The 13,553-nt window shown below is 55.4% G+C and overlaps 1 protein-coding gene across 1 annotated transcript in view; it reads right to left on the reverse strand.

Annotated features, from left to right (window-relative positions):
• Positions 1–1,890: 1,890 nt before the first annotated feature.
• Positions 1,891–13,553, reverse strand: part of MED26 (mediator complex subunit 26) — a 53,648-nt gene continuing 41,985 nt past the window's right edge. The window contains exons 2-3 of the mRNA XM_015440527.4: positions 5,323–5,397; positions 1,891–4,660 (exon numbers count right to left, since the gene is read on the reverse strand). Of these exons, the coding sequence (XP_015296013.1) occupies positions 3,005–4,660; positions 5,323–5,397 (1,731 nt within the window). The 3' untranslated portion in view covers positions 1,891–3,004. The remainder of the gene's footprint in view (positions 4,661–5,322; positions 5,398–13,553) is intronic.

The following is a 13,553-nucleotide window of genomic DNA, read 5'->3' on the forward strand; positions in this document are numbered from 1 at the left end:
GAAAGGGTGTTAAAATTCCGTTACAGTGTTTCTTTTCTTTTTTTTTTGAGACGGAGTTTCGCTCTGTCGCCCAGGCTGGAGTGCAGTGGCCAGATCTCAGCTCACTGCAAGCTCCGCCTCCCGGGTTTACGCCCTTCTCCTGCCTCAGCCTCCCGAGTAGCTGGGACTACAGGCGCCCGCCACCTCGCCCGGCTAGTTTTTTGTATTTTTTTCGTAGAGACGGGGTTTCACCGGTTTAGCCGATGGTCTCGATCTCCTGACCTCGTGATCCGCCCGTCTCGGCCTCCCAAAGTGCTGGGATTACAGGCTTGAGCCACCGCGCCCGGCCCCCGTTACAGTGTTTCTACTTGTTAAATTAGAAGCAGCAACCGGCTGGGTGCGGTGACTCAAGCTTGTAATCCCAGGACTTTGGGAGGCCAAGGCGGGCGGATTGTTTGAGCTCCGGAGTTGGAAATCAGCCTGGGCAACATGGCAAAACCTCGTCTTTGCAAAAAATACAAAAATTAGCCAGGTGTGGTGGCGCACGCCTGTGGTCCCCACTACTAGGGAGGCTGAGGTAGGAGGATCGGCTTGAGCCCAGGTCAAGGCTGCAGTGAGCTATGATGGCGCCACTGCACTCCAGCCTGGGTGACAGAGCAAGACCCAGTCCCAAAGAAGAGTAGAAAGCAGCAACCCAACTTGGTCCCCCAAATGTTGGAAGGTATCTTTGCTTATCCTTGCATTCTCAAAGGCAGGTAACATTAGTGCCCTAGGTCCTCCTGGATACATGGACACAGGCATGGTAGTCCCTGCAGGCAGGGGTAGGGGGGAGCTGCAGCCTGTCCCAAAGTTCTAGAGATGCTGATAGGAGGCCAAGCTCTGCACCCTAATATCCTCCAGCTGTGTCCTGTGTGTATCAGAGTAAAGTCACATCCTTGAGACACCACATATCAGCAGAGCTGTTAAACATAGGCACAGTGAACTTGGGAAAATGTAACTATAGGCACCCTACAGCACAGCTGAGTGTCAGATACTTCCACTGACATGCTGTGTGTTTTAGTTTTCAAAACTCTGGGGTAGGTATTTTCACCCCCCAAATGGGGACATGTGCACAGGAGTGAAGAGATGAGCTCAGAGCCACACAGCTGGTGGGTGGCAGGCCTGGGTTCAACCTCATCCTGCCCTCAAAGCCACTTCACCCATGGCCTTTTGTTGGGGAGGGGAGTGTATTCTGCACCAAGCTTTTGCCAGGAATCCCTGCTAGCTCTGAAACTGGCTCTGGACTGACTGTAGTCTTACAGGCTGGAAGGAACCCTTGGTTTGCTCTGTGAGATTGCATGTCTTAAGGTGTAGCTGTTTCTTCATTTGTGAAATTAAGCAGATACGGATAAGATGACCTATTCCAAAGTGAAAAACTAGAAAACCAAAGTCTTAGCCTACAGTTTCAGGGAAGAGGGGGAACTTAAAAGATGATCACTTTATAGTCAAGGGAGAACTATTTTTTTTGGAGTCAGCAACCACCAGCTAGTAAGGCAGCCGGGGGCCAGGGCCACAGGGTGGGCTGCCACACACACACACACACACACACAGCTCTAAGCCTCTGGTATTTTGTTAAGGTGGGGGTAGTCACTGAGACCTATGCTATGGAGCCTCCTACGGAGGGCTGCTCTCTAGGCCAGGTAAAGTCTGGGTGAGACAAGATAACGTTCCTTAATGTGGCCCTGAATGAATAAAATGTGAAGGTCCTCCCAAATGCAGCAGCAGGCTAGCAGGTGGACTTCAAAGCACAGTGCCCTGTCCTGTCTCCCTGCATTGCGGCTGTTGGGGTCTAGGTTTTTCTGGCTAATCTACAATCCAGGAAAGGGCTGATTTGGCTGTGAAGGTCCAAATGAGAAAAGATTCTCAGACTGGTTTGTGCAAATGGTTTTTTTTTTTTTTATTTCCACATTTATATCACAAGGTGTCCACTTACTGGACCAAATAGCAAAGTTGCTCCCTTCTGCGTCCTGAGAACACAGAAGTCTAGGTACTGTACATTCACTAAGGCTCCTTGTTTTTGCAAATCGCGTTTATGACAAATAACCATAAGGCAAACGAATCTAAAGGAATGGTTATGAGTGTTTCCAGCGTACAGACAGGTCTCCCCCTCGCCCCACAGTACAGCATAAAACCAGTAGCACCCACAGTCACTTTTGTGTTGTTTTGGGAGGACTCTAGAAAGGTGAAGTTTTCTAGATGTGTACAGGAAGGGAAAAAAGAAAGGGAGGAAGAAAGGAAAGGTTTTTTTTTTGTCTGGTGGTCTGATGGAAGGAGTTGTTAAAATAAACATGAAAAAACTTAAATTTTTGCAGCATTTCTTTAAAAACGGGGTTATAACTGAAACCAGATATAAACAGGTGGCTGCCCATGGAGTGTGGGTCACCCTGGCTGGCCAGCTGGCCCGCCTGCCCGATGCCAGTGGCTCACCACAGCTGAGAAGCTTCTGGCACATGACGGACAACACTGACCTGACAGTGGCTGGGTAGGGAGCAAACAGAGGCAGCATGGCCCACTGTCTCACAGACACTCAGGGCCAAATTAAAGAACAGAAAATGCAAGAGAGATGAGATGCGTGCTTCTGTTGCTGTGTTAAAGGTAACCTCTCCACAGGTTTTCTGTGCCTGCCTGCAACTGAGGTCCCAGCTTTCAGGTGCTGGAAAGTGTCCGCACCTCTTCAGGGGTGAGGGACTAACGCTTTTTATAGCTGGTTTGCTATAGAGTTCTGAACTCACTTTGCCGTCCTTCCTTCCACGCGGTCCTTCCTTCGCAATTTTGTTAGTAAACTGGTAGCAGCATTTCACAAAAGGAGAGTTTTGAGGGAAGAGTGCAGAGAGACCGCGTGACTCCCGCCCCCTCCCTCCTGCCCGGGCCGGACTCCCCGAGTTCCCAGCGCAGGAGGCAGCTGGGCCCCGGCCACCCACCCACCTGCCTGCCCGCCCGCCCGGCTTCTGCAAGATGGGAATGCACTTCGTGGCTGACGGGCCGGTCAGTCCAAACAGACATAAGGCAGAATGTTCAAGCGCCCGTCATCGCCGTGCGGATCAAGCGATATGCACTGCGTCCAGTCATACCAGTTACCCTGTGTGTCCTGACACCCGTTCACCCCCGGCCACTGGCTGGCCTGGATTCTGTCGAGATCGTCCTGTGTGATATCCCGGGTCAGCCCGGGGAGGTCTGTGGGCGGGCTTTGAGGCACCAGCACGTGCAACTGCCTGGCCCCTTGCCGGGTGCTCTCCTCCTGCTTCAGGTACTCAGACATGAAGTGGTGAGCCCCCGGGGTCTGCGCGCCCGACGATGAGAGCAGGCTGCTCTGCCGGCTCAGGTAGGACTGGATGATCTCGTTGCGTGACAGCTCCTTCCAGTTCGTCTGTTCAAAGGGGCTCTGGAGGCTGGCCTTGGCCTCCTGCTTGTCCAGCTCTGTCCTGGACTGCTGCTCCATGTGCACAGGGCTGTCTGCCCGCACTGGCTCTTTCTGGGTCAGAGGTTTGATCTGTCTTGTCATGGGGTCAAAGGTGAGCTTCCGCTCTTTTAACCGGACAGGCTTGACGCCCGCCTCAGCCACCTGCCCGTCCAAGTTAACCGTGTAATCTCGAGGCCGGTACCTCTTCTTCTTTTTACTGTCCGAGCCCCCTGAGGAGGCAGCGTCACTGTCCGCCTTGGAGGAGTCTGGGGAGAAGCCCGCCCGGGACAGGAGGGGCTCGGCTGGGGACAGCCCTGCCTTGCAGCCCGGCCCCGCCAGCCGCTGGTGGCTTTCCGGCTGCTCAAGCCAGCGCACTGGGCTTTCCGCACTGGGCAGCAGCTCAAGCCGCCGTACAGGGGGTGTGGACGGCTGTGCCAGTGGAAGCGGTGACGGCACCTGTGTGGCATCGAGCGCCTGGGGCCGCGGTGAGGGGCTGGGCACGGAGCCCTTGGGTGCATACAAGCTCTGCTGCCGGGCAAAGGAGCCCTCATGCCGTGAGTTCCGAGGACTGAAAGAGCAGCGAGGGGGCCCCTTGGGGTGGGGAGGCCCCGGAGTCTCATCCACCCTGTCCAACTGCTGCAGCACCGAAGCCTTTGGCTGCAAGCAGGGTCCAGGGGGCTTGCCCAGGCCTGGGGAGCTGGTGTGCGGCCGCACAGCGTTGATGGGGATCTTGCCACTGTGCTTGTCGTTCTCGCCACGCTCCAGGCGGCCGCCCTCTGGGCCTGCATGCCCACTGCCATCCAGGGAGCCAGGGAAGCTCTCTGGACTCCCACTGATGCCATTGGTAGGGAGGGGGGATGAGTTGGGGACAAGGGGGTCGTGGCTAGCTTTGGAGACCTTAGGTGGTGGCCCTGGGTGGCCGAGGTCACGCTGGTCACCCCTGCGCTTGCGGCTGCCCAGCCTGTCCAGCCGCTGCCCGGGCAGCCTCTGGAGGTCATTGCGGCTCTTCAGGTCATGGATGCTCCTGGGCGGGCCAGCCGCCCCCACCTCCGGCCGGCAGTTGTGTGCACCCCCGTTGGCAGAGCCAGCGGCCCCCGCCAGCCCCCGCAGCGCTGCCTCATGCTGGTGCGCTGGCTCGATGAGCTTCTGCCAGCTCCGCAGCAGCTTCTTGGCCCGCTTGGCGAGCTCCTCGTTCTTGGTTTTCTTGCGGACGTCGTTGATGAGCTTCCCAAGTCGTGTTTCCTACAACCAGAAAGAGAGATGATGACATACTTTCGGGACAGGGACTTCCCCATGAGCTGAGCCAGAAATGGTGGGAAATGGCCCTGACAATGAAATGACCTGGTTCCCACTGAGCCCTAAACTGCCAGCCTCCCTGGCACAAAACTCCTGGGGATTTCCAGTCCTTTGTGACAATATAAATTCTCAAACCTAGTCCCCAGACCTTCAGAGTCCCAGGTGGCTTCTCAGCAGTGCTGTCCCGCAGGCTCCTGGTGCCAGGGGGCTGTCAAGGCCACTGTAAGGACACTGCCAGGGAGGCTTTCTGGATGAGAGGGTGCTGTGGCCAAGGCGGCAGCACAGAGGGTCTGCTTCAAGTGGAGGGTTGGGGACGGCGCCTCTCATTGGAGCCTCCCCCAAGCACACCTCTCCTGATGTCCCCATGTCCCCACATGCCCACGTGCCCATGAAGTGTGCTGGGCAGGTAGGATGGGATTAATGCCACTTGGTCACTGCAGTGGCCACAGGAGAGCAAGATCACGGGGCACAAGCTGTGAGGGCACACCGCCTCTCTTGGTCCTCTGAAGCAAAGACACACGCTCCTAGAAGCTGGGGAAGGAACTGGGTTGGTGCCGTCCCCTGTCCCCCATTCTGCACTCCCAAATGCTGGGGTCTGGGATACTCACCTCAAGTGCCTCTTTGGTAATGGGGTATTTCTCCAGGCTGGAGATGACTTCCAGCACCGCCACCATGTTCCGGATCTGTGGAAATAAAGAAAAAGCCATTTGTCAGGTTCCTGCCCTTCTCCCCTGGGAGGCAGGGACACGCTACCCCAGCCTGCTCCAGTCTCTCCCCAACCCCAGAGCAAGAGGAGCTGGCAGCACTGAAGCCCCCACTCCATGTAGTCTCCTAGCTGCTCCCCAGGCCAACCTGGCGCCCAGTGCTCATCCTCACCCGCTGTCCGACCTCCTCCAGTGTGTGGTGTGCGGTCTGCTCCAAACCCTCCAGTGTACATGGTACATATCCACCCACCTGCTGAAACCCAGGATGCTTGTGAAACAAGAGCTGCTCCTGATACTTAAAATGACCTCTACTCTGCCATCTGATGGGAGTGGGAGAGGAGACACTGAAGAATTCATCGAATAAAATCCACAAAGCTTAAAAGATCAATACATAGGCTGGGCGCGGGTGGCTCACGCCTGTGAATCCCAGCACTTTGGGAGGCCGACGAGGGCGGATCACGAGATCAGGAGTTTTGAGACCAGCCTGGCGAACACAGTGAAACCCCATCTGTACTAAAAATAAAAAAATTAGCTGGGTGTGCTGGCATGCGCCTGTAGTCCCAGCTACTCGGGAGGCTGAGGCATGAGAACTGCTTGAACCCGGGAGGCAGAGGTTGCAGTGAGCCAAGACCACGCCACTGCACTCCAGACTGGGTGACAGAGCGAGACTCCGTTAAAAAAAAAAAAATTCAATACATAATAAACCAGTCGATTTGAATCCAAAGACACCATAAAGAGAGCAGAAAGTCACAAAGTGGGAGAAGGCATAGACCACAAGCCCCAAGGAGCTGTATCTGGAACACACAGAGAATGCCTGTGCAGCAGTGCAGGTGACCAGGAACCCAGCGCACAGTGGCTACAAGACAGGAACAGGCACTGTGCAATGAAATGTCAGCGCTAATGCTCAGCTTCTCAGCTTTATCAATAATTAGGAAAACTCAAACTGAACCCACAAATGGATATATGATACACGCACCCCACTGACAATACTAGGTACTTCTGGGGGTACAGCCGACTTTGGGAACGGCTGGACTTTGTCTGGCAGAGTGAAACATGAACACAGCCTATGACCGAGTAATCCCACCCTTTTAGGATCTTGCTAGGAGCCACACCTTGTTCTAAGCACTTCCCACACATTACTAACTCCTTTAATTGTTAAAACAAGAATTCCTACCGCTCAACCGCCACCTCCAGCAGCTACAGGTTTCTGGTGGGCTGGCTGGCAGGCGGGAACCCAGGGGCCCTGAGGAAACCACAGTGAGTAGATTACACAACTCCCCCCCACCCCCACCCCAACATGATAAAGGAGTTAAGCAGGCACATGATACAAATTAAAACAGCGTAAAAGGGCACACAAGGAAATGGGCATCTCTGACCCAGCCACTGTAGCATTACCTTGCATTTTTTTCCAAAAATATCCCTTGTGTATGCAGGCGTATACATCTACACTTGTCACATATTTCAAAACCAAACTGACCGTGGTTCTTGCCTTTTCTGACTTAACATCAGCAATGTCCAGCCTCAAACAGAGCCCCTCATTTGGCTCACCATCCCTTCCAGAGTGGGGAAGGCCCGACTTGAATGTTGTGGGACACTTAGGCACTTTCTGTTCGCCATTACAAAACAAGGCTGCAACTGACGGCAGTGACAGACTTGACTCTGGGCTAATGCACAGACAGCCGCGGGTGAGCCGGGGCTTCACATCCATGCAGGGTGGTCACCTCGCCCCCAGGGAGGCTGCTCCATTCCATTCCCACCAGGCCACATCCTTGCCAAGACTGCGTGGCATGAGTTTCCATAACACGTGATTGTAAACTCAGCATCTTACACAGCACACATTTATCATCTCAGGCTCTAGGGCTCAGAAGTCAGGTCTCGGTCTCACTGGGCTGGGATCCTCTCTGGAGGATCCATTTCCTGCTCCTTCAGGTGTTAGCAGAGTTCAGCTCTTACTTATTTTTTTGAGACGAAGTTTTCCTCTTGTCGCCCAGGCTGGAGTGCAATGGCATGATCTCAGCTCACTGCAACCTCCGCCTCCTGGGTTCAAGCAATTCTCCTGCCTCAGCCTCCCGAGTAGCTGGGATTATAGGCACCCGCTACCACGCCCAGCTAATTTTTGTATTTTTTTAGTAGGGATGGGGGTTTCACCATGTTGAAGGCTGGTCTGGAACTCCTGACCTCAGGTGGTCCACCCTCCTCGGCCTCCCAAAGTGCTGGGATTACAGGCGTGAGCCACCGCGTCTGGCCGAGTTCAGCTCTTTACACTGCAGGAATGAGGCCCATTTTCTTGCTGGTTGTCATCCGAAGCCATTCCCAGCTTCTGGAGGGCACTGCATCCAGCTCACAGCCCCTCCCCTTATGCCAGCTACAGGCCGAGTTCTCGCCCGGCATCTCTCTGACCCAGCCAAGATAGGTGCCATCTCTAAGGACTCCCTGACTAGGCAGGGCCTGCTCAGATGATCTCGGATCATCCCCCCCATCTCCAGACTGTTCCCTTAGTCACATCTGTCATGTTCAGTACCACATGCCTGGGCTCCAGGACTAGAATGTGGACGTCCTTGAGGGCTGTTAATTCTGCTGGCCTCATGGATTCTGGCTTTTCTACTCTTCTGCCCCACTTCCAGGGCAAGGCAGCCACTGCCCCTCCCTCCCTTCCCCTGTGTTGTCTCCTCTGGGTGTAAAGTTGCAGAGTGACCACAGAGCCACGACAGCAGTCCCTGCAGAGCTCCCACAAAGCTGCCCCTCTGCCAATGGGCCCATTTGCTCCTTGGCAACAATGGCCTTGCCTTGCAATGTTCTCATTCAGGGCTCCAAATGACCCTGAAAACCCTGCTTCAAGCTGCATCATGGTGGGGGTGGGTGGGTGATGAGAGAGGAGATGCAGTCCTGTCCGCACTCCTCATGCAATGGGCAGGGATCAGTGCAGGGGAGGACTGCGCCGTTAGGAGGCCAGTCCCAGACAGATAGCAAGGCCAACCACACCCTGGCCCAGGCACTCCAGCACCGACTCAGTCCCTGGGCTTGCCACATGGCTTCACCTCCACCCTGCTGACCTCACCCTGGTATATTTGGAGCCTTGGTTCCCCACATACTCCTGAAGCAGCAGTCCTTGCAGAGCAGAACACTGCCCAGGCCCAGCTAGCCTAGTGGCACAAAGTGTCCTTGTCCTTGGGCAGACACCATCCTGCTGCCAGAAAGGAGGGAGGAGACAGAACACCTGGGCAACCCCAGGGTCTGGCACTGAGCTGGTGCCCCAGAAATCACTGCTGAACCAACAGCCAGCCCCAAGAGTCTCCTGGAAGCTGTGTGGGAGCTGGGGACACCAGGCGAAGGTCTGAGGGCCCTGTGACTGGGTATCCTCACCCCTGGCCCCTCCCCTGCCTCATGAACCATGCTTAAGTGTGTGCAGAGAGGCCTTGAGCCTCTAGGAGCCCCAAGGGAAATGCTACATCCTTGGCAGTCCCCTTTCTGTCCCCAGCATGTGAGCCGCTCACCTGAGGAGTAGAGGAGCCCGTCTGCTGTACCTGTAAGGTGCTAGAAACCTACAATCCTACGCCGTAAACAGATGAACTCTGCCAACACCTGGCAGGGCAGGAAACGGATCCTCCAGAGAGGAGCACAGCCCGCTGCTGCCTGGATCCCAGCCCAATGAGACTGGACCTGACTTCTGAGCCCTAGAGCCTGAGATATTAAATGTATGTTGTGTCAGACACAGAGAGAGGGTGAGTGCCCAATGCGGCCACTCCCTGGAGCCAGCAGAAGGCAGTCAGTGATGTCAGCAGAGCTAAGGATGGAGGCAAGATGAGACTGTCCTGCCCTGCGACCTCTGGGGTCTTGATGTCAAGCAGCCTGAGCACTGTGTAGGGAGAGCCACCTGGGCATTCCAGACATAGGCCTCCCAGGCCCAGGAGGCAGACACTGAGCAATGCAGCGAGGAATCCCTGCAAAGGGACTGGCCCGGACCCCTTGCCCTCGAGCCCAGGCACACTGAGCCAGAATGCTCCACAGAGCCTCCTTATAGATGGCCACGGTCTGTCCCAAGGAACACTTAGCACCCAATTGGTGTTGGTCCCATAGGAGCAAAACATGAGCTGGCTTCTGACCCTGGCCCTGGGGACCCTGCCTTAACAAGCAACTCACCCCCTACCCAGGAGTGGCAGGTCTCCCACTCTCACGGAGGTGGCCCTGTGGGTGGCAGAGGCGCCAGGACTTGTATGTGGCTGAGGGGAGGCTCCCGCTCTGACTTCAGGCCTGAGAAGTCCAGCATGAACCCTCAGGGCAGGGAGGCAGGCCACAGGGTGAGGGCAGCACCTAAGGTGGCCTCCCAGGGAGGTCAAAAAAGGATGTAGCAGAACAAGCTGTGTCCACCTGGGCTGGAGACTGACCTCCATGCTGAAAAGCAGAAAAGAGCTGGAGAAGAATGGGCAGGGAGCTGGCCAGACAGCATCAAAGCCTTACGGCAGGGGAGGGGCCAGGGGTAAGGACATCGGGAGGAAAAGCAGACCAAAAAGACCCAAGGCGGCTCCTTCACAAGCTGTCTTCTATCCCCCTTAGCCACTGCCCCCACAGACCACCTGCCCTTGCCCTGTTTCTGGGATGCCCTTGGCACCTGTCCATCTATCTGGGGAAGTACACTACATCCTAATCTCAGCACAGACAGTTTTGACTCCACGTGGGGAGCCACTCCAGATGACAGCCTCAAAGGATGGCTTTAGGGCAGCTCTTCGGGCTTGCCAGGGCCACATCTGTGGCCCGATGGCCAATTGCAGCCTCTTGCTGTCAGGAATAGCCTGGCACATCTGAGGCCCCCTCATCCTTTGGATTCCCCCTTGGAATTTGTTCCCAGTCGGAAAAAACCTCTCAAAACACCTGCCAAGTGGCTTTCCCAAAGCGGCAGGAATCCCATCAGGAAGTGCAGCCTCTCACTTCTCCACTAGGGACCCCTCAACAGATGCAGATGGGTCTGACCTTCCTTAACCACCAGCGAAGACAGGCGTTGCCTCCCCTTTCTACCAACACAACTGCCCCTGCCCACTTCACTTGCTTCAGTTTGGCCTCTTCATTGCTGCGGGAAGTGCCTGTGAAGGACGAGGGTGTTGGGTGGGGGTGGGGGGTGTCGACAGCAGAACCTCCATGCAGCTACTAGGAGAAGGGCAGGGGTAAATGCAGCAGGGAGCACTCTGGAAGCAGGTGGGACCTCCCTGAGGTGCCTGCTCCAAAGGCAGGCAGGGCAGGAAGTTAGCAGGTGGGACCAGGTGTGGCACAGGTATACATGTAGGTCCAGCCCAGCCGCTGGGGACATGAATGTTGATGGAACTGACTCCACTGTCACACCGAACATTTTCAGGTCTTAGAATGGAAATCCATGAGGCATGATCAGGTACACATAGGCCAATAGGAATGTGAATGTTAATCTCGTCCTTCTGGAATCTCAGAGAAACGAAGCGGGGAGGCCTGGTGTCAGGCCACAGGCATCACAGCTAGCATAGATACCGAGGAAGAATGGTTTGCATCCAGGCAGAGGGTGAACCGGGGACCACCAGCACAGCCCTCAGCACACAGGTGCCCCACACCTCAGGGATGCCCCAGGAACACACGGATGGGGGCGTGGAGGGGACAACTTCTCACCCAAGACCACAGGAGGTCTGGCTGTCCCAGGGCTCTTTTGTGGTCATCCTTCCATATGAGAACTTAGAAAGGCTTCCACGGGCGTGGTAATGTGTACCTGTAGTTCCAGCTACTCGGGAGGCTGAGGCAGGAGAATTGCTCAAACCCGGGAGGCGGAGGTTGCAGTGAGCCGAGATCACGCCACTGCACTCCAGCCTGGGCGACAGAGCAAGACTCCATCTCAAAAAACAAACAAATGACAAAAAAAAAAAAAAAAAAAAACACCCAAAAACCCAAAACAAAAAACAAAAAACAGGCTTCCAGAAAGGCTGGCACCTTTGTCCCTTGAGAGCCCCACAGCCTGTGCTAAGCCACAATTCCAGCCGGCCTAACTGGTGACATGTGCTGTTCAGCTCACAGGAAATGTGAGGAAGGAGGTGGGGCTGGACACGCACAGAGACAGCCTGAGGGAGGGGCCGGCACCCCTCAGAAGCAGCCTGGGTCAGACGCCTGGAGCTGCATGAGACACCTCATTCTCCCACACCCTGGGAGCAGTGGGGAACCCTGTGTGCGACTTCGCAGCACGCCACGCTCTGTGTGAGCTATTAAAGACCCACCACGCAGCCTCGTCTTTCAGTGACATGTTCCTGAAGAAATAATACAATCTGGAATTTGCTACAGAATCATCCCGTAGGGTGAGCGACAGGAGGGGGACAGGTGAAACAAAGTCACATGGCTGTAAGCAGCTATCTACTGAAGCAGGATGGTTACCTTTCTCTACTTTTATGCTTGAAATTTGTTACAAATAAAGATGAGAAAATACATCTATTTCCTAGCATTTGTTTGGGAGAGTTCACCGATCTAGAAGGACTGGCAGCCATCTAAAGGGGAAGTGAGCAAATAGCTGTTTCCACCTCCTCATAGTGGCTTCGCTGTCCACTGTCTGGCCCCTGAGTGAGGCAGAAAGGACCAAGGGCTAGGTAGGATGCCACCTCCCTCCACGTGAGCCTGCCTCAAGTCTTGAGCCTCCTAACTGATTCGAACTGCACAACACCAGCTATCTGGTGAGACCTGAGGAGCCCCCCACCAAGCTCCCCTACCCTGGTACTGGGCTGCTGCTTAACAGACTTGGTACGGAAACAGCAGGCACCCCTGGGGCTGGAGAGGGGAGCTCTGAGTGCCCGTGCCAGCTGTCCACCCCGGTCCAACTCTCAGGTATCCTCATGCCTCTCTTCTAAAGGAAGCCACAGAGAGCCTGAACCAGGGGTACGCACTAGGTCGACAGTTCCTTCCTGCAGGGAGAGGGCTGACCTGCACCAGGAAGGAGCCCAGGACAGCCACCACCACAGAGAAGACAGACCCTCAAGTGGCCCAGACCAGGAGGGAGGAGTCGGCAAGAAGGGGCGGGGGCTAGGTCACTCTCTCCCAGAAGGGGAGAAACATAACAATGAGCCAACAGTAACCCAGGGAAGGGACAGCCGTCACTCCACGCCCTGCCCAGCCCCAGTCAGCACTGCCTCCCTCCCATCTGTGGTCCACATCCTAAGGCTCTGGGCACAGCTGAGTCATACATAGGACATGGCCACTCAGAACTTTCTTTCCATGGTTTCCCCCAAAGGCCAGCCGGCAGCACTCCTCTGTGGCCCTGTGAAACCCAGTGATACCTCTGACCTCTCCAGAGTCCAGAAGACTAGACTCTTCTGAAAACCTACCTACGACAGGGCACGTGGAATCACCTTTCAAACCAAACTCCTGTTGGCAAATATTTTAATTGGGCTGCGGCATGTGTCCGAGTTTTTCTTCTGTGAAGAGGATCACTGGGTCTGAGTACAAAGCTGGGGCCTGCTCAGTGGAGTGGACCTGCTACTGACCAGCCTCTTCCTTGCTTTATTACAGGGATGCGTAGGTAAAACCCCCAGGCCTTGAGTAATTACTGCTGGGGATTTCCAGCCCTGGTCTGAAACAAGGAACTGAGACTGAGTTTTGAGTACCAGCAGCCCCTCGGCTTGCCTCTCCATTTTCTCCACATCTGAGCTATTCCCACCCCGCCTGAGATCCCCAGCCTCTTGGGAGTGCAGCTGTGGTGGCAAAGGGGAAACCCTGTGCTGCCCGAGGTCTGACCAACCCATAGACCCAAGGGTGCCGAGCATGGACAGGCCCAAAGGGGCACAACTTGCACAGGACCATCACTGGTGGGTTGCCCTTGGGCCAAGTTCTTTCACTTCGTCCTCATGAGCGCGCTCTACAGATAAGGCAACTGAGGGCCAGGAAGGTAATGGAGGTCCCCAGTAGACCACACAGTTAGAAGATGGTGAGGCCTGGCCTTCCACTAGCCTGACATGGCTACGAAACACACAGGGCCCATCTGGTGCTTTGAGTGGGGTGGGGTGAAGGGTACCAGGTGCCACTAGCCTGTGGTGATGTCGGCACTCTGCAAAGACTCTCCTGGGGTGCCCCTGCAGTGAAATGCACAGGTTACAAACAGTTCCTTGAACCCACACGGGGCCACCTCCAAGGCATCTGTGTTG

This window comes from Macaca fascicularis, chromosome 19 (genome assembly GCF_037993035.2).
Source record: "Macaca fascicularis isolate 582-1 chromosome 19, T2T-MFA8v1.1".
NCBI classification, from domain to species: domain Eukaryota; kingdom Metazoa; phylum Chordata; class Mammalia; order Primates; family Cercopithecidae; genus Macaca; species Macaca fascicularis.